The sequence below is a fragment of the Apostichopus japonicus genome, chromosome 9 (genome assembly GCF_037975245.1).
Source record: "Apostichopus japonicus isolate 1M-3 chromosome 9, ASM3797524v1, whole genome shotgun sequence".
In the NCBI taxonomy this organism is placed as follows: Eukaryota; Metazoa; Echinodermata; class Holothuroidea; order Aspidochirotida; family Stichopodidae; genus Apostichopus; species Apostichopus japonicus.
In genome coordinates, this window is record NC_092569.1 from 36,242,282 (window position 1) to 36,261,105 (window position 18,824).

At 39.0% G+C, this 18,824-nt stretch overlaps 3 protein-coding genes across 5 annotated transcripts in view; all 3 read left to right on the forward strand.

Annotated features, from left to right (window-relative positions):
* The window catches only part of LOC139974557 (uncharacterized), a 71,725-nt gene that overhangs the window by 9,005 nt on the left and 43,896 nt on the right, over window positions 1-18,824 (forward strand). The window lies entirely within an intron of this gene.
* LOC139974555 (uncharacterized) lies at window positions 1,474-15,920 on the forward strand. Of its 3 annotated transcripts, none has more exons than XM_071981774.1 (3): window positions 1,474-1,589; window positions 12,515-12,728; window positions 13,022-15,920. In XM_071981774.1, the coding sequence occupies exons 2-3, from the start codon at window positions 12,528-12,530 to the stop codon at window positions 14,663-14,665; spliced, it is 1,845 nt and encodes a 614-aa protein (XP_071837875.1). In that variant the 5' UTR covers window positions 1,474-1,589; window positions 12,515-12,527; the 3' UTR covers window positions 14,666-15,920. The 3 variants fall into 3 exon arrangements, with proteins under 3 accessions (XP_071837875.1, XP_071837873.1, XP_071837872.1); XM_071981772.1 differs by lacking the exon at window positions 1,474-1,589 and adding an exon at window positions 10,075-10,634; XM_071981771.1 differs by lacking the exon at window positions 1,474-1,589 and having other exon boundaries at window positions 12,075-12,728.
* On the forward strand, window positions 1,807-7,107 carry LOC139974561 (uncharacterized). Its single transcript, XM_071981790.1, has 3 exons — window positions 1,807-1,860; window positions 2,437-2,650; window positions 3,057-7,107. Exons 2-3 carry the CDS (start codon window positions 2,450-2,452, stop codon window positions 4,698-4,700), a joined length of 1,845 nt encoding a protein of 614 aa, XP_071837891.1. The 5' UTR covers window positions 1,807-1,860; window positions 2,437-2,449; the 3' UTR covers window positions 4,701-7,107.

Genomic DNA, 18,824 nt, shown 5'->3' on the forward strand with positions numbered 1-18,824 from the left:
GAGTTTTCAGCCAATCAGATTGCTCGTGACGTCAGCATCAAACGCTTGATAGTTCGAAGACATACACTGAGTTACACACTGACACCTAAAGTCTTGTTACGCGGTTTCCCTGCAAACGCCCTGACTTTTACTTTTAATGCTTGGATAACATGTTGACCTTACTTATGATACATACGCTACATTCTATCGGTTTCGTGTTTACGCCATCCAAGATTCGTCAGCCGTTCTATTGAAATCGGAATTCGTTTCGTGGAATGGGTATAGGCCTACACCAAAATGAACTTCACGACGCGAGTTCAGCCTTGAATGAATATACGCAAAACAGTTTAGTGTATAGTCAAGGCTTCATAATTGACGCACCCCCGTAATTGACGCACCTTCAAGTATTACTAGCAACGATAGAGCAGGCCACCTAAACTTTTTGCAGTCAAGCAGAATTACATATTTCATGAGTTTGAATCCATTCAGCTATTTGCTGACCAAATTGTGGAATTTTTAAGCTTTTAACACCCGAATTCCCCCCGGTTTTGTACGTTCAGTTTTTGGGCATTTGGAAATATTGCACAGGGTTCTGTCCCTAAAAATAACCAACATTTCCTCAATATCATGGACAACACTACTCTCTGGGACCTGATCTGTCTAAGCTTAGAGGCTCAAAGTACAACAAACAGCATCTAAAGTCAATGGATGTATACTAAAGCCTTCACTACAGTTAGCTTATCGACGAATGTGTCGATTTAGGGGTATGAAAGAACTTGACACGGCAGACATTTTGTGGTCAAGTTCTGCTCAATTGTACGTTGCATATGCACAGAACAATAAATATATTGAGATCATTACATTTCTGAGGAACCACACATATGAAAAACACATGTAGTTGAGTGATTTTGATTTTTCCTTGATAGAAATCGTTGATCAAATCCTTAAGTGCGTCAATTATGAGCCCACCATGCTACAGTATGATGTATTTCCGTCACTGCACTGTGTACACAGTTATAATACATATAGGCCTATATCGCATGTGTTATGTACCCCTGTACGAAACTCTCACTGTGCGATGTTATCGATAAATGCCTTCACAGAAATCTTCGATCAAAGTAGATCATACAATACTAGTGTGCTCATTATGTCTAAACCAATTCCAAACACATCTACATATATTTACGAAAAGTTGCGGGTAATTTTGAACGGGTATATCTTCGTTGCAACGAATGGATGCAGACATTTTGATAACCTCGAAGTGAAGGGTTTCATTGTTATGACGTAACTTTTCCGACCAATCATGAGCGACTATTTATACACAATTGAGAACCTGTTTGGGAAAAAAAAATTCGCCGCCCGGATGCCGACTATTCTAGGTACGCCACTGCGTATACTTAAACCCTGACCTGTCAATTCTGTCGCATGTTGCAATACCAGACGGAAATCCCCGTAGACATAATTAACTTCGTGAGCATGCACAGGATTACAGAAATTACAGGCATTGCATACCAGAGAGACGGGACAGCTTACTTCACACCTAGCCTTGCATCGAACAATCGCGAGTAGACTGCTCTGTGTTTAATATTTTGAGTCTGGAATAGTTTCAGGTAAGTAGAATTATTTGTTTATATTCAAGCTCCTTAAGATTCGATGTTTATCTGTTGGTTTTACGTACAAAAAACCTCCACTTCACGACGATAGTAAATATATCAGCAGGCGAAGGTAGGATTTGAAATTGAACCATGCATGACGTGAGTTCCATAGTCCATATGTTAATTTTCGTGATGTGCTGTTTCAACAATACTATGCCTTTTTGTGTATGAACAACGATATTTCAGGTTCATGTACTTTGATAGCTCACGCGTAGCGTTAACTGTGGTGAGTTGAAGTTTTTTACAACGTGCGTTGGATGCTTGCATGTAATAATTAACTGAAATATTGAATAATTAATTGTGTAGTGAAACGGATGAAGCACGACCTTAATCTGCATGATTATGATCATAAATGTACAGCATAGTTTAACACGCTCACATAGATATTTGAAATAAGCGTATATCCATCACTCAGTTCCAGGCTGGTCAGATCCAGAATTTCATAAAAAGGGGTTATAACTATATTGTCGCTGAAGCCGATTCCACGTGTAAGGGAAGGAGGGTTGGGAGAATCCTCACAACAGGACAACAGAAAAATAACTGCCAAATGGTGCATACTGAGTAAACATAGACCTGGCCACTAAAGCACAAGTATATTGGATTCAAAAATAGTTTCTTACCTCGGCTTTAAATGTTAAGTACTTGACTCCCCTGCCAAGCCGCCCCCAGGTTCAGCGTATGCGCTCTACTTTTGAATTTTTGGCAAGATATGGGTCTGTTTCACAACCCTAAGTATATATAGACGTTTGCATGCAACACAATTTCCCGAAAGATTCTTCTTAAATTTTGTTTATCATAATAGCTTTTCTCAAACAATGGACGTGAAGGAAGGATTTTGCTGGAGGTGTAACTTAAAATTACGAATAGGAATGGTAATATGCGATTCGTGTAAAATCGCTCAATACTGCAGTCAAAAGTGCAAAGAAGCTGACCACCTACGTCATAAAAGTGTAGAATGTCCTACATGGTCAACCAAAACGTGCGGACATTGTCAGAAAATTGGAGCTAAATATCAAGTAAGTTACACACTGGTTGCTCCCGAAATTTCGAACATTACATTATACACGAAGCAAGGTCACAGGAGGGGCGAGGGGGTTTTGCGGGTATGTTACTGAAAGTTGACACATATAAATATGTAGAAAAGTGTATGGTTATTCATTTAACAAGTACATCGTCTTCACATGAATATGTGGGTCATCGCTTTAAAGTAATTTTAGAACTTCACTTGAGTAACAAAATCAGCAGATTTATATAGCGAAACGTTTTGACTCGGCCTTAGTTCGGTTGGGAGTTAGGAGTGTGTTATGATTTCTTACTTCCTTTGTTGCTGAGAGACTGATGTAAAGGACTAGGAGAAGTATTGCACTATACGATTATGATTCTTGTTAGCTACAGTTTCTTTTTTTATAATTTCTTCTCTAGTGTGCTGGCTGCTTGACAACGAATTACTGTAATGGTGATTGTCAGAAGCGACACTGGAAACGGCACAAACCTGTTTGTCAAATTTGGAAAAAAAGAGTAAAGCAAACAGCATTGCGACCGCTGAAATACTTTGAAGATTTTCCTTATTACTTCAGTAATTCTTTCGCTAACGACCTCTTAAATCTAGAAAGTAACGAAGGGAAGGGCAGTTCGTCATCTGCTGACCTTAGCAAAAGTGAAAAGTTTGCTTCCGACTTTAGCATTTTACTTCCTGCTTGCGGTGACCTTCGTCAGATGATCAAGACGGTGTATTCCCTCCCTGAAAACTTCACTGGTAACCTGAAGTTTGTTTTGAATGATATTGACCCGTTCGCCATGGCCAGAAATATCCTTCTTCTGTACATGTTTAGTTCATCAATAGACGACACCGCTCCGATTATTTCGTCTATTTGGCTGTCTGTCCTTCTCTCTGAGGAAGAGTATTCCCTCCTCCAAGACTCCCTCAAAAGTCTCATCGAGATGGACTCCATGCAACTGAAACAGAGAACGAACGGTGTGCTTGAAGTAAGTGAGAGGTCCTACAACACTTTGCGTGGAGTATGGCTTGGCTGGAAGAACATTGAGGCAGGGATATGGACAAAAGTTGGATTCATTATTAGACAGCAGAGGAATCTTATCTTTTACCGCGACCCTATAGCATTGGAGAGCACCAATGGATACATCGATCAAGTTCCGAAGCGACACGCACCGTCGATTCGCAAATGGATGGAAGACGGTATAATAGCTTCCGGAGATAAACGATTAGGGACGACATGGCAGTATTCCAACCCGACCTTCACTGGTCGTCTACCGAGCAAGACTTTCCGACCAGGGGAGTCCATTCCTCATGATTTTGTATTTACATACTGCGTCAGATGTGATTGTATTCCGTTTCAGATGTGGGATTATCTTGATATGATTCAACACATCGACTGTGACTCGGTCACCGAAATGTGTCATGCCTTCACCACTGATTGCGTCATCAAAGCTACGAAAATGATGAATGAGAAACGACTGATCATAAAGACCTTCATCGAAGATTTTCTTAACATTGAATCATTTCTGACCGACAGTCCGCAATTTGATCGTATTTTCACATCCAATCTGATAGATTACCACCATGTGGGAACGGTGCTGGGGACACTTGAGCCCCTCCTTAACAAGGAGAACCCCCATGCTGTCATCTTGACGGAAACCTTGAATTGGCATTTGGAGATGGATGGTGCGGATCTACCAACTGATGAGAAAGTCCAATCGAGTTTGCTCATTCGTGCAGCATTGGATGTAGATCCAACGTGGAAACGGTTCTTCCCTATGGAGAACAGGAATTATAGCTTCTATCGTGAATATTATAATAATATGGATTACTTCATATCTTACCTCAGAGGTAGAAAGCTCAATGATTCAGGCAAGTTTCGATACGAAGGAACTAAACCAAAATTACCATCATGGTCAGATGTGAAAGAGTGGGGAGGGTTACACCTCCGCGACTTTCGCGCCGGTAGGCATAAGGTTGTTCCATTTTCCCGAAGGGTGAACGCTCGCGCGGTAAGCATGCAGCGTGGCAGTGTTCGTACCCTCGAATGGTATCGGAAGGAGGTTTAATCACATACTATTACTCTGTCAAAGCTGAAGAGGATATTCAGGTGGTTCAAGTTGATTGCTTGACAAAATTCTGAAAATGTTCTGTATCTTTATTTCAAAACCACATCCCTGCATAGCAAATTGTATGGCGATGATCATAACTTTCTCGAATTTTGTGATATTTTGTGAATACATCTGGCAACAGCGTAGAAAATGATGTCGTCATGGCAATGGAGCTGAAAAACGTTGTTTTTCTTTATACTATGTAAATCGTTTAGCCGAGGGAAATAATATTTCGTCGAAAACATATCTTTTTAAATATTGAGAACAAATGGCAGCGTTGAGAAACATTCGAAATGATTCATATTTCAATGATATCACAACGAACAGCTTATTTAAGGAAAATGACGCTTTTCAGAGAAGAATTATCTCAAATCGGATCACGAACATCTACTGTGATCCACTTACTGAAGTAATGGAAAGTTTATCCAGTCATAATGTGTTACAATCAATCTACTTTTTTCTCGAGTTAGGGAAATGATATTGAGATAAGGTTCTCGGTGTGCAACTAGCAAAGTGTAGATTCTTCCTTTGTAGGATATAAGCGTTACATCGTCTGCCACCAAAGCAATGCTGTATCTTAGCAACCACAACAAATTAAAAACATAAAAAAGAAAAGAAAAAAGGAAAGATAATGCAGTGAATGATCTTGATATCGTGTCATAACTGCTACTTATTGCTTTCAAGTTCATTGCTTAATAAATCTTTCCTCACTCATTAGCATCATGTACACTTATGTGGGATATGAACGTCAACTAACATTACATATCGTGCAAATAAACAAGATGTCGAAGAAAACTTGAAGAATGCAATGAGGATGCATTTTGTTTACTCAAGGCATTTTCGAAAACCTGTGATAGTTTTAGACGTCGCTGAATACATAGTTCCTCGTCACGTTCATAATTATTTATGGTATAAACTATTTAAATAGGTAACGCCTTACCACATCTCTCTCAATCACTCTCAATGTAACGTAATGATGAAGAAATTAAGCCATTATAAAGACTGGTCAGATAAACCATGCTGCCAGGAGGACGTATTATTACATACAATGCCAAGTCAATACTTGGTACAAGTTCCGTTCTATGACATTGACATATATTGTAAATGATTAGAATACGTAGTTTTATATCATATATGAAATAACTTAATGGGTTGAGCTATGTAGTAATTTTTGATTACGGACACGTCTGCAAGAACAATTTTAAATTACTATATGAGACCAAAAGGACAGCTACGTTTTATAATTATTCGCTCTTATCTTCGTTTAACCAAGACTTTATCCCATTTTGTTATTAAAACCACTTTTATTATTCAAAAGGGCTACGTTGTTGCAATATTAATATCAAATTAATAAACTTGTAATTAATTGTTGTTGTAAAATGAGCACAAGAAAAGCGATTTCAATTACCCTTTTGTTGAAGATTATTAAAATACTGGAAAAAGTTGGAGAATGTTCAGGTAATCTTATGATTTGTGATTAAAAGTAAAGTTTTTACCACAATTTAATATGTAATGGCAATAATATTGAAGAGTAACATTTAGTAAGAAAGAAACTGTTACCTGTCCAGGTTAGATTTTTCTATAACTTAAATTTTTGAGAAATGACACTTTAAACATGGAGGCACATGAATTAAAGTGGCTGGCTACCTAGACTAATACACAGACCATCAGGCCAGTTCCTCGGATGCAACACAAATCTCAGTAGACAAACATACGCCTTTTAGACCCTCAAATGATGTTAACAATGTATTACAAATTTGTCAAGGACAAATTGTGTTCATATTATCCAAAGATGTGCTTTATAAGAATTTAATATAAAATATCTTTGGTTAGGATATTAATAATGGTAAACTAATGGATTACCATTTAGGCATGTAATAAGGAGCTAACATTTTCACCAATTAAACATTTTTACCTGAAAACCAGAATATACACAGAAACGTTCCTAGCTATCAATTTCTCTGTTCTCTTGGCCTATCATATATTGTGCCTTAAGCTATTCTTAAATAAATATATCTATCATTTATCTCTCAATATTATGTAAAGCAGAACACCAACAGAGTCATTATCAATGTTATTTTCTGTACACGTACATTTGGGCACAAATAGATGTAATCAAAAGCTTCTTGGCATTGTTGCAGTTCAATGTATGTTCACAAAAGATAATTTTAAGACATCCACATAAAGTATAACTCCATTTAAACTCTTGAGCAGAGCAGTTTTACTGTTCGGACAAAGTACACAGAAAGAATGATAGGGTTAACTATGGGTTTACTATAGTCTCTAACTACAATGTAACAAGTACTATTCCCACATCACAACAGATACACCTGTATACCAACACTGGGGGTTCGGGATGGGCAGGGTTATAACTGGGGTGGGGGATGGTCAGAGTTATAACTGGGGTGGGGGATGGACAGGGTTATAACTGGGGTGGGGCATGGGCAGGGATATAACTGGGGTGGGGGTGGGCAGGGTTATAACTGGGGTGGGGATTGGCAGGGTTATGACTGGAGTGGGGATTGGCATAGTTATGACTGGGGTAGGGGATGGGCAGCATAATAACTGGGGTGGGGGATAGGCAGGGTTATAACTGGGGTGCGGTATGAGAGAACCAGGGTCCGATTGGAAGGTTACGGTTCTGTGTGTTACAATCTTTGCCATTTACGAGAGATAGAAATACTGATTTAGGAATGCACCATATCAACAAATAAATACGTCTTAGAACATTCAAGGAATTAAAAATAAAACATCTTTGTGATGTAGACTTAAAGGATGAGTATGTTTGTTTACATCCATGATTGATTCCCTATTTGTCCCTTTGTTGACCCCTTCCTTCCCCCGTTCTCACACCTCTGAACCTCTTCCACAGCACATGCTTCTGAAAGATTAAATTATTGGATATATCACACCGAATAATGCAAACCACTAACAATAACTGAAAAATTAACTACCAGCTGCATATCTTTGTTTTCAGCCACTATGACAGATGGACCGCCCACAACCAAGGTCAAAACACAGGATAACAAAACCCTAAATGATGCTTAGTACTCCGCAGATAATCCATCTTAGATTAAACTGATCATTTACAGGGTTAATGAAGTAGTAATTATTTAAATCATTTAAATCAGCGGCGTAACGTCTATGGGCTCGGACGGGGCAAACCCAGGGGCCCCGACCAAACGGGGCCCCCGCTGCACTGATGTTCAGAACTTAGAAGAGGGGTACCCTTTTTTTCTTTTCTTTTTTGATGCGGCACGTTTTCGTTGGAAAAGAAACTATAAACGAGACAATGGACATATTTTTCTGTGCGTGAATACGTTCGTCATAAATCATATGCCCCTGCAACTGCAAATCTCGTGTCCGCCTTTCCGCACGACTGACTCAAGAGCCTGAGGTACACACTGGAACTTGATAGGCTAAGCTGGTACATATTATAACGAAATATCGCCTCTATAATTTCAATGAATTCGCTCTCGGTCAGGGTTGCCACATGACATTGGCCGAAATCTAGGCCAAAAGACACAAATTTGGCATATTTTGAACTACTTTGGCTGATGCTTTCCTCAGCTATCGGTCAAATCGCCGATGCCTAATATTTGTGTGTAGATTTGTATGTTTCCGTATCATACAGTGAATCGAATTTGTCATATATTTCACCGTTTTGCTTATATTTTGCCACGGGTGGAAATATACATGTTTATGTTAGTTGGACATTAATCATTTGGTCTTATTGTCCTTTCATCTCTTAATGTATTCTAGCTTTGCAACATATTTACAGTATGACAGACAAGGCGGACCAATATGTGTCTATGAACGCAGATTTTCCCCAAAATCTCAGTCGATAAAATCACCACGAAATGTTCCATATACGGCTTACATTGCACCAGAGAGCTTGTAGAACCCCAGAGCTTCCAGGGCCCTAAGGTGGTCCCTGGACCCACGCCTTTGGGACTTCGCGCTCCGCGCTCGTGATGTTCCGCACCGCACATCTGTTGATTCTCCGCAGCAGCCACGGGGTCCTTCCTTCCCTGGACCCAGGGGCCCCCAGACTCATCGTTACGCCGCTGATTTAAATCATCAGTAAATCTATACTTGCATAAGCCAATACGTAACTTGAAATACTGAAACTCTGTTGAAATGAAGGGGCAGAGGACTCAGCTTATTAGTAAAGTGTTGATACATTTGCACCAGTTGAACCGGTTTTACCAAATTATCTGAGAATTATTCAAAACCACATAATATTTGGTGGACTGGAACGGTTGGTTTCACAAAATTAAAGCATTATGCTATGAAATTAATATATATATTGCAAGCAATGGTTTTTGAGAGGGGAGAGGGGAGAGGGGAGAGGGGAAAGGGGATAGGGGACAGGGGACAGGGGAGAGGGGAGAGGGGAGAGGGGAGAAGGGAGAGGGGAGAGTTGTCTATAAACATTCTATACTACATTCATTTACATTTACATCTACAAACTATTGCATCCAACCTGCTCATCCTGAACATTCAACTACTGCACCCAACCGGTAACTTAAAAGGAAACTTAACTGCTCTCTGTGACATGTATTTTCGCGCTTTACAACATGAGGCTAGGAGAGAACAAGAAGTCTCTGAAACGCTGCTCCGTCCCGGGACATTGTGAGGCTCTGAGATATATTCCACAGAACAAATTTCTCTTTCTGACATGTATTGCTTCAAAATCACTAGCAGAGGCCAAAAATATAAACCTGAAAATGCTGCAGCCCTATACTCCCAGCCAATAACAGTGTATACAATGGGTCACTAGATGCTGTAATTATAAAACAACTGTCACTTTATTGCTTTCATTTTTAAAACGCATCTGAGCCAGTCACTTCAGTCGGTACCAAAAAGCTAATTGGTCTTTAAAGACGATCCACTGAAGTTGACGTACTAAAGAGACAATCAAATTTACTAATGATAACGACGATTCGACAAAGATTTCAATTCAAAAGAAACCTTGTGCTCACCAGAGAAAGCCGAGATGCCAAATATAAAATATGGACTCTTCTTTCGAGCCCATTTCCATTGATGCACTGTTCCTTGCTGCGCCACTACCGCAGACCTACACACCCGATAAACCCGGTTCAAGTTCGCTCGCTAACCGTTTAGTTATTTTATTGTAAACCGGGTAATTCCTAGGATGATTAACAAGCTATTGAAAAAAACCGAATTGTGCCCATGGTAGTAATTGTGCATGATTGATTCACATAGAGGAATCCTTGTTATATATCGTCAAATCGGTTTTCATTTTCTTCCATTACTTTCTATAATTATATCTTATTTATTGTTTTCTTTGTCAGTGTCTTCCGCCCTGGGAAATATGGGACGAATGCACCCAATAGTGTCATGTAGAAGCCACTCCTGAATTGTGCTGATTCATCCAATTTAATAAAGCTATGTCTTGGGATCTTTGGAATACTGGATATAACTTTAGAAACACAAGTTCCAACCTCCAGTGCGGTCCGCTCTGGAGGGTGCCTTGCCACGTGTTGACCATATAAGCAGTTCAAAGCGTTGCCAATATTATTATTTTTTGCCACCTAAACCACCTTACATAAGCACAAGTTTCTCAATGGGGAGGGGACCCTTCCTACCCGTAGACCCCTCCCCTTCACGGTTTGACAAAAGAAGGATCCGCCCCTTGTACCAACTATTCTAGGTTCACCCGTGCGTATAGTTAGATCCTGTTCTGTCAATTCTGTCGCAATACCAGACGGAAATCCCCGTACACATAATTAACTTATTCAGCATGCATTGCAGGAATTGCATAATAGGGAAACCGGACAAATTACTTCACACCGGGCCATTGCATCGAACAATTGCGAGTAGACTGCTGCTCTGTGGTTGAATATTTTAAGTTTGGAATAGTTTCAGGTAAGTTGAATTGTTTGTTTCTCTCGATAATCAGGCGAAGGTGGGATTTGAAATTGAACCATGCATGTATCATCAAAGACTGAGTTCCATAGTCATTTTGTTATATTTCGTGATGTGCTGTATCAACCATACTATGCCATTTTGTGCATGAACAATGATTTTTCAGGTTCATATACTTTGATAGCCCACACGTAGCGATAACTGTTGTTAAGTTAAAGTACTTCACAACGTGCGTTGGATGCCTGCATGTAATAATTAACTGAAAGATTGAATAATTAATTGTGTAGTGAAAGCACGACCTTTCTTTGCAAGATTATGATTAAAAATACACAGCATAATTTAACACGCTCAGCGTGGATATTTGATATAAGCGTATATCCATCACTCAGTTCCAGGCTTGTCAGATCCAGAATTTCATAAAAGGGGTTATAACTACGTGGCCGCTGAAGCCGATTCTACATGTAAGGGAAGGAGGGTTGGGAGAATCCTCACAACAGAACAACAGAACTACAGAAACATAAACGTCAAATGGTGCATACTGAGCTAAACATAAACCTGGCAACTGAGGCACACGTTCATTGGATTCAAATATATGGTTTTTTACCTCGGCTTTAAATGTTAATTACTTTTCTACCCCTGCACCAGCCTCGCCAGTATCAGCGTATGTGTTATATACTTTTGGGCTTTTGGTTAGCTATGGGTCTGTATCACAATCCTAAGTAAGTAAGTAAGTCAATTTTATTGAATCCCAGAAGGAAATTACCTATCTGCGGTGAGCAATACAATGAATGATACAAAATACAAAGAACATTGATACAATGAATGATACAAAATACAAAAAAAACATTGATAATATACAATAGTTAAATGCAGTCTAAAAATATATATACACTAACTAGCTCCGACAGCGCAACTAAGCGTAACTAACGGCCACCCCCCCCCCTACCTCGTGAAGTTCTTGTTGTGAATACTAATGGCAGTGCCTATAAACGAGGAACGATGTCTATTTTTGTGTGACGTCAGCGACCTCAATCTACCGCTACGAGCAATGATACGGTTGGTTAGATGATTGTGCAAATACTGTGATCTTTCCACACGGACAGCAGCTTGTCTCGTACATAATTCTCGTAGACCGAGGGCACTGACGGAAGACTTTCCCTAATAATTTTACCAGCACGTTTAATAACAACATCCAGAACCTTTATGCTGATACCTCCCGCATTACTTCCCCAGCAAGTAATAAAATAGGTCAAAACACTACAGATAATGGAGTTATAGAAGATGGCGAGAATATCTGGATTTATATTCAAAGAATTCAGCTTACGTAAGCAGTATAATCTTGGTTTTATCCGTTTTTCAAGATAATCTATGTGTTCACCCCAACTTAATTTATCATCAATTATCACCCCTAATATTTGTAACTACTAACTCTATCAACAATACTACCTTTAATATTATCACATCGTTTGCTAATACCTTATGTCTAGTTCTAAAATCAATAACCGTTTCTATGGTTTTAGTTACATTTAATTCCAAATAGTTTTCATCACAATAGTCTACGAATCTGCTTATCTGTTCAAGGTACATGTTATGGTTGCCATCAGAAACCAAACAAATATGGGCAGTGTCATCAGCAAATTTCACTAAGGTACAGTTAGGGTGTGTTGAGCGAATTTCAGATGTGTAGACAGTAAACAGAAATGGTGTTAGAACTGTCACCTGTGGGGCACCAGTACTGCAATGAGTAATATCGGAATGAACGATATCACCTAGTTGAACATACTGCGAGCGGCTGTTGAAATAGTTTAAGTATATATAGACGTTTGTATGCAACCCTTGTTACCTGAAAGAATCTTCTTAAATTGTCTTTATCGTAATAGATTTTCCCAAACAATGGACGTGAAGGAAGGATTTTGCTGGAGGTGTAACTTAAAGTTACGAAAAGGAATGGTAATATGTGATTCGTGTAAAATCGCTCAATACTGCAGTCAAAAGTGCAAAGAAGCTGACCAGCTACGTCATAAAAGTGTAGAATGTCCTACATGGTCAACCAAACCTTGCGGAAATTGTCAGAACATTGGAGCTAAATATCAAGTAAGTTACACACAGGTTGTTGCCGAAATTTCAGTCATTACATTTATACACGAAGCAAGATCACATGAGGGCGAGGGGTTTATGCTGGTATGTAATTGAAAGTTTATTCACGTCTAATTCTAAATATGTAGAAATGTTCATGGTTATTTATTTAATAGTCTTCATATGAATATACAAGTCATCGTTTCAAATTCATTTTAGAACTACAGTTGAGTAACAAATTCAACAGATTTATGTAGCGAAACTTTATGGATGGAGTTAGCAACAGTTTCTTTTTCTAATTTCTTCTCTAGTGTGCTGATTGCTTGACAACTAATTACTGTAATGGTGATTGTCAGAAGCGACACTGGAAGCGGCATAAACCTGTTTGTCAAATTTGGAAAGAAAGAGTAAAGCAAACAGCATTGCGATCGCTGATATATATTCAAGATTTTCCTTATTACTTCAGTAATTCTTTCGCTAATGATCTCCTAAATCTAGAAAGTAACGAAGGAAAGGGCAGTTTGTCTTCTGCTGACCTTAGCAACAATGATAAAATCACTTCCGACTTCAGCATTTTAATTCCTGCTTGCGGTGACCTACGTCAGATGATCCAGACGGTGTATTCCCTCCCTGTAAACTTCACTGGTAGCTTGAAATTTGTTTTGAATGATATTGACCCGTTCGTCATGGCCAGAAATGTCCTTCTTCTCTACATGTTTAGTTCATCAAAAGACGACACCGCTCCGATTATTTCGTCTATTTGGCTGTCTCTCCTTCTCTCTGAGGAAGAGTATTCCCTCCTCCAAGACTCCCTCAAAAATCTAACCGAGATGGACTCCATGCATTTGAAGAAGAGAACGAACGGTGTGCTTGAAGTAAGTGAGAGGTCCTACAACACTTTGCGTGGAGTATGGCTTGGCTGGAAGAACCCCGAGGTAGGGATATGGACACATTTTGGTGATTTTATTAGAAATCAGAGGAACGTAATGTTTGCCCTCGACCCTTTAGCAGTTGAAAGCACCAATGGATACATCGAACAAGTTCCGAAGCGACACGCACCGTCGATTCGCAAATGGATGGAAGACGGTGTAATAGCTTCCGGAGACAAACGACTAGGGAACACCTTGCGGTATTGCAACCCGACCTTCACTGGTCGTCAACTGGGCGAGAGTTTCCGACCAGGGGAGTCCATTCCTCATGATTTTGTATTTCAATACTGCGTCAGATGTGATTGTATTCCGTTTCAGATGTGGGATTATCTTGATATGATTCAACACATCGACTGTGACTCGGTCACCGAAATGTGTCATGCCTTCACCACTGATTGCGTCATCAAAGCTACGAAAATGATGAATGAGAAACGACTGATCATAAAGACCTTCATCGAAGATTTTCTTAACATTGAATCATTTCTGACCGACAGTCCGCAATTTGATCGTATTTTCACATCCAATCTGATAGATTACCACCATGTGGGAACGGTGCTGGGGACACTTGAACCTCTCCTTAACAAGGAGAACCCCCACGCTGTCATCTTGACGGAAACCTTTAACTGGCAAGCGGAGATGGAGGGTGCGGATCTACCAACTGATGAGGAAGTCCAATGGACTTTGCTCCTTCGTGCAGATATGGATGTAGATCCAACGATGAAACGGTTCCTTCCTTTGAAGGACATGAATTATAGCTTCTCTCGTGAATATTATAATAATATGGATTACTTCATATCTTACCTCAGAGGCAGAAAGCTCAATGATTCATGCAAGTTTCAACACGAAGGAACTAAACCAAAATTACCAACATGGTCAGATGTGAAAAAGTGGGGAGGGTTACATCTCCGCGACTTTCGCGCCGGTAGGCATAAGGTTGTTCCATTTTGTCGAAGGGTGAACGCTCGCGCGGTAAACATGCAGGGTGGTAGTGTTCGTACCCTCGAATGGTATCGGAAGGAGGTTTAAACACATACTATGACTGTTTCAAAGCTGTAGAGGATATTCAGGTGGTTCAAGTTGATTGCTTGGCAAAATTCTGAAAATGTTCTGTATCCTAATTTCAAAACCACATCCCTGCATAGCAAATTGTATGGCGATGATTATAACTTTCTCGAATTTTGTGATATTTTGTGAATACATCTGGCAACGGCGTAGAAAATGATGTCGTCTTGGCAATGGAGCTGAAAAACTTTGTTTTTCTTTATACTATGTAAATCGTTTAGCCGAGGGAAATAATATTTCGTCAACATTTTTTTTAAATATTAAGAACATATGGCAGCTTTGAGCAAAAAGTTCGAAATGTTTCAAATTTCAATGATAAATCAACAAACAGGTTACATAAGGGAAATATCACTTTTCAGAGAAGAATTGTTCCTAATCGGATCACAAACCACCTACTGTGATCCACTTCCTGGAGAAATGGAAAGTTTATCTAGTCATTATGTGATACAATCAATCAACTTTTTCGGGTTAGGAAAATGATATTGAGATAGTGTTTTCGGTGTGCAACTAACAGTGTGTGGATTTTTCCCTCCCTATGATAAGCGCTAGATTGTCTGCCACCAAACATTGCTGTATCTTATCAATAATAAAAAATGTAAAAATGTAAAAAAGAAAAGAAAAAGAAAGGAGAGATAATGCAGAGAATGATCTTGATATCATGTCACAACTGATACTCATTGCTTTCAAATGCATTGCTTAATAAATCTTTCTTCACTCATTAGCATCATGCACACTTATGTGGGATATGAACGTCAACTGACATTACATATCGTGCATATATAATGCGTAAATAAACAAGATGTCGAAGAAAACTTGAAGAATGCAATGAGGATGCATTTTGTTTACTCAAGGCGTTTTCGAAAACCTGTGATAGTTTAAGACGTCGCTGAATACATATTTCCTCGACATGTTCAAAATTATTTATGGTACAAACTCTTTAAACAGGTAACGCCTTAACACATCTGTTGTTCGATTATTTAAAATAAAATCACTCTCGATGTAACGTGATTATGAAGTAATTAGCCATTATAAATTCAGGTCAGATAAACAATACTGCCAGGAGGACCCATTATTACATTCAATGCCAAGTCAATACTTTGTACAAGTTCCGTTCTATGACATTGACATGTATTGAAATGATTGGAATACATAGTTTTATAGCATATATGGAATAACTTAATGGGTTGAGCTCAGTGGCGTACCCAGGATGTTTTCAGTGGGGGCGCTGGGTGGGGGGGCAGGGGGCTTGACCATTTCCGGGGAGCGCCACCATTGGCTGGCGCGCAGCGTACCAAGAAAATTTCAGATTTCAATATCTGCCAGATCGCTGGAGATGGCACTTGCCAAGCTGGATATCAGCCATCTAGTTGCGTGATTTTTGAAGAAAATTACACTCAGGAAATCTGCAATAAAGTTCATGCGGCCATAGTTGTTGGTGGATTATTTCTGTTATTAGTGATTCCAATTGACATCAACATTAGAACCCAGTGCAAGTTGACAAATGATGCGGCGAACTGGAAACCCCAGCCCCATTTTGCCCTTGGTTTCAGGATAGAATACCAATCATTTGTTCAAACTTCAAACCCATGGCAACTAACAATCTGTGAATACATTTACTTCGAAATGGGCACATTATATTGCACCAAGTCGGTTAAGGAATGACCACAGGGCCTCAGATATAGGCCCATAGGAACGATGCCCCAAAATGTCCCCGGACATACTATAGGCGAAGGAAGCTATCCGCCGCGACTGCATGTAAGTTTCTCGACTTTCCGTCCTGGGAGTCATACCACAAAATTGTGAGTTTGACACCGGCATTGACATTTTTCGACAAATTTGCAAGTTGCGCGTGGAAAATAAGGAAAGATTGACTGGGCTTTCAGCCAAGTGACATACTGAATGACCGAACTATAGGTCAAACTGACATGATCAAAGATTGCGTCTGAAACATTATTAGGGTGATAGACTGATTCTCAGCGATAGTATTGTCTCCTATCTTGAAAATTTGTTTTTTTTTAGCGGTTTTACGAGCATCAGGGTACATGAAGTGAAAACCCGGCCTATGCGCTATGTCACGTCCGGTTTTTCAGCAACTATAGCCTACTGCCGGTCCGCGGTCGTTCATGATTGATCATCATGGAGATTCGAAACCATTCAGACCAATGATATATTTTTCGCACATGTAATTTTATTTCGACACCCAAAATCCCAGTGGGGGCGACAAGCTTTCATGGGGTAGGGGCTGTCGCACCCCACGCCCCCCTCCCCCTTGGCTACGCCACTGGTTGAGCTATTAATTGATTTTCGATTATGGACATGTATGCAAGAACCATTTTAAATTACTATATGAGACCAAAAGGACAGCCACGTTATATAATTATTCGCTCTTATCTTCGTATAACCAAGACTTTATCCCATTTTGTTATTAAAACCCCTTTTATTATTCAAAAGTACTCGTTTATTGCAACATTAAAATCATATTTATAAACTTTTAATTGATTGTCGTTGTAAAATGAACACAAGAAAAGTGATTAAAATTATCCTTTTGTTGGAGATTATTCAATACGGTGAAAAGTTGAAAAATGTTGGTAAAAAGTAATAATGATTAAATGATTAATTATGATAAAAAGTAAAGTTTTTACCACAATTTAATATGAAATGGCAATAATATTGAAGAGTAACATTTAGTTTGAAAGAAACTGTTATCTGTCCAGGTTGGATTTCTATAAATTAATTTTTCTGAGAAATGACACTTAAAACACGGAGGCACATGAATTAAAGTGGCTGGGCTACCTAGTCTAATACACAGACTATCAGGTCATTTCCTGAGATGCAACACAAATCTCAAATAGGCAAACATAAGATTTTTAGACCCTCAAATGATGTTTACAATGTATTACAAATTTGTCAAGGACAAATTGTATTCATGTTATCCAAGATGTGCTTTATAAGAATTTAATATAAAATATCTTTGGTTAGGTTATTAAAAATTGTAAAACAGTGGATTACCATTTAGGCATGTAATAAGGAGCTGACGTATTCACCAATTAAACCTTTTTATCTGAATATCCTGAAAATCAGAATATATAGAAAAACGTTCCTAGCTATTAATTTCCCTTTTCTCTTGGAATATCACGTATCAGGCTTTAAGCCATTCTTAAATAAATATATCTATCATCTATATCTCAATATTATAGGTAAAGCAGAACACCAACAGAGTCACAAGATTACAAAGCAGGAATATTTGGTATTGTTCATTATCTATTTTATTTACTGTACACGTACATTGAGCACAAGTAGATGTAATCAAAAGCTTCTTGACATTGTTGGATTTCAATCTATGTTCACAAAAGATAATTTAAGACATCCACATAAAGTATAACTCCATTTAAGCTCTTGAGCAGAGCAGTTTTACTGTTCGGACAAACGACACAGAATGAATGATAGGATAAACTATTGGGTTACTATAGTCCCTAACTACAATGTAACAAGTAGCCTACTATTTCCACATCACAACAGATACACCTGTATACCAACACTTGGGGTGGGGTATGGGCAGGGTTAAAACTGGGGGTGGGGATGGGCAGGGTTAAAACTGGGGTGTGTTATGAGAGGACCAGTGTCCGACTGGAAGGTTACGGTTCTGTGTGTTAGAATCTTTGCTATTTCACGAGATAGAAACACAGATTTAGGAATGCACAATATCAACAAATAAATACATCTTAGAACATTTGAAGGAAACCCCCCCCCCCAAAAAAAAACCCCATCTTTCTAATGAAGACTTTATGGATGAGCGTGTATGTTTACATCCATGATTGATTCCCCATATTTCCCTTTAGTGACCCTTCTCTGTCCACCTTACTGACACCTCTGAAACTCTTCCCCAACAAATGCTTCTGAAAAGTTAAATTATTGGATATATCACACCAAATAATGCAAACCACTAACAATAACTGCAAAATAAACTACCAGCTGAAAATCTTTGATTTAAGCCACTATGACAGATGGACCGCCCACAACCAAGGTCAAATCACAGGATCACCAAACCCAAAAGGATGATTGGTACTCCGCAGATAATCCATCTCAGATTAAACTGATCCTTTATAGTTATTAAAGTAGTATT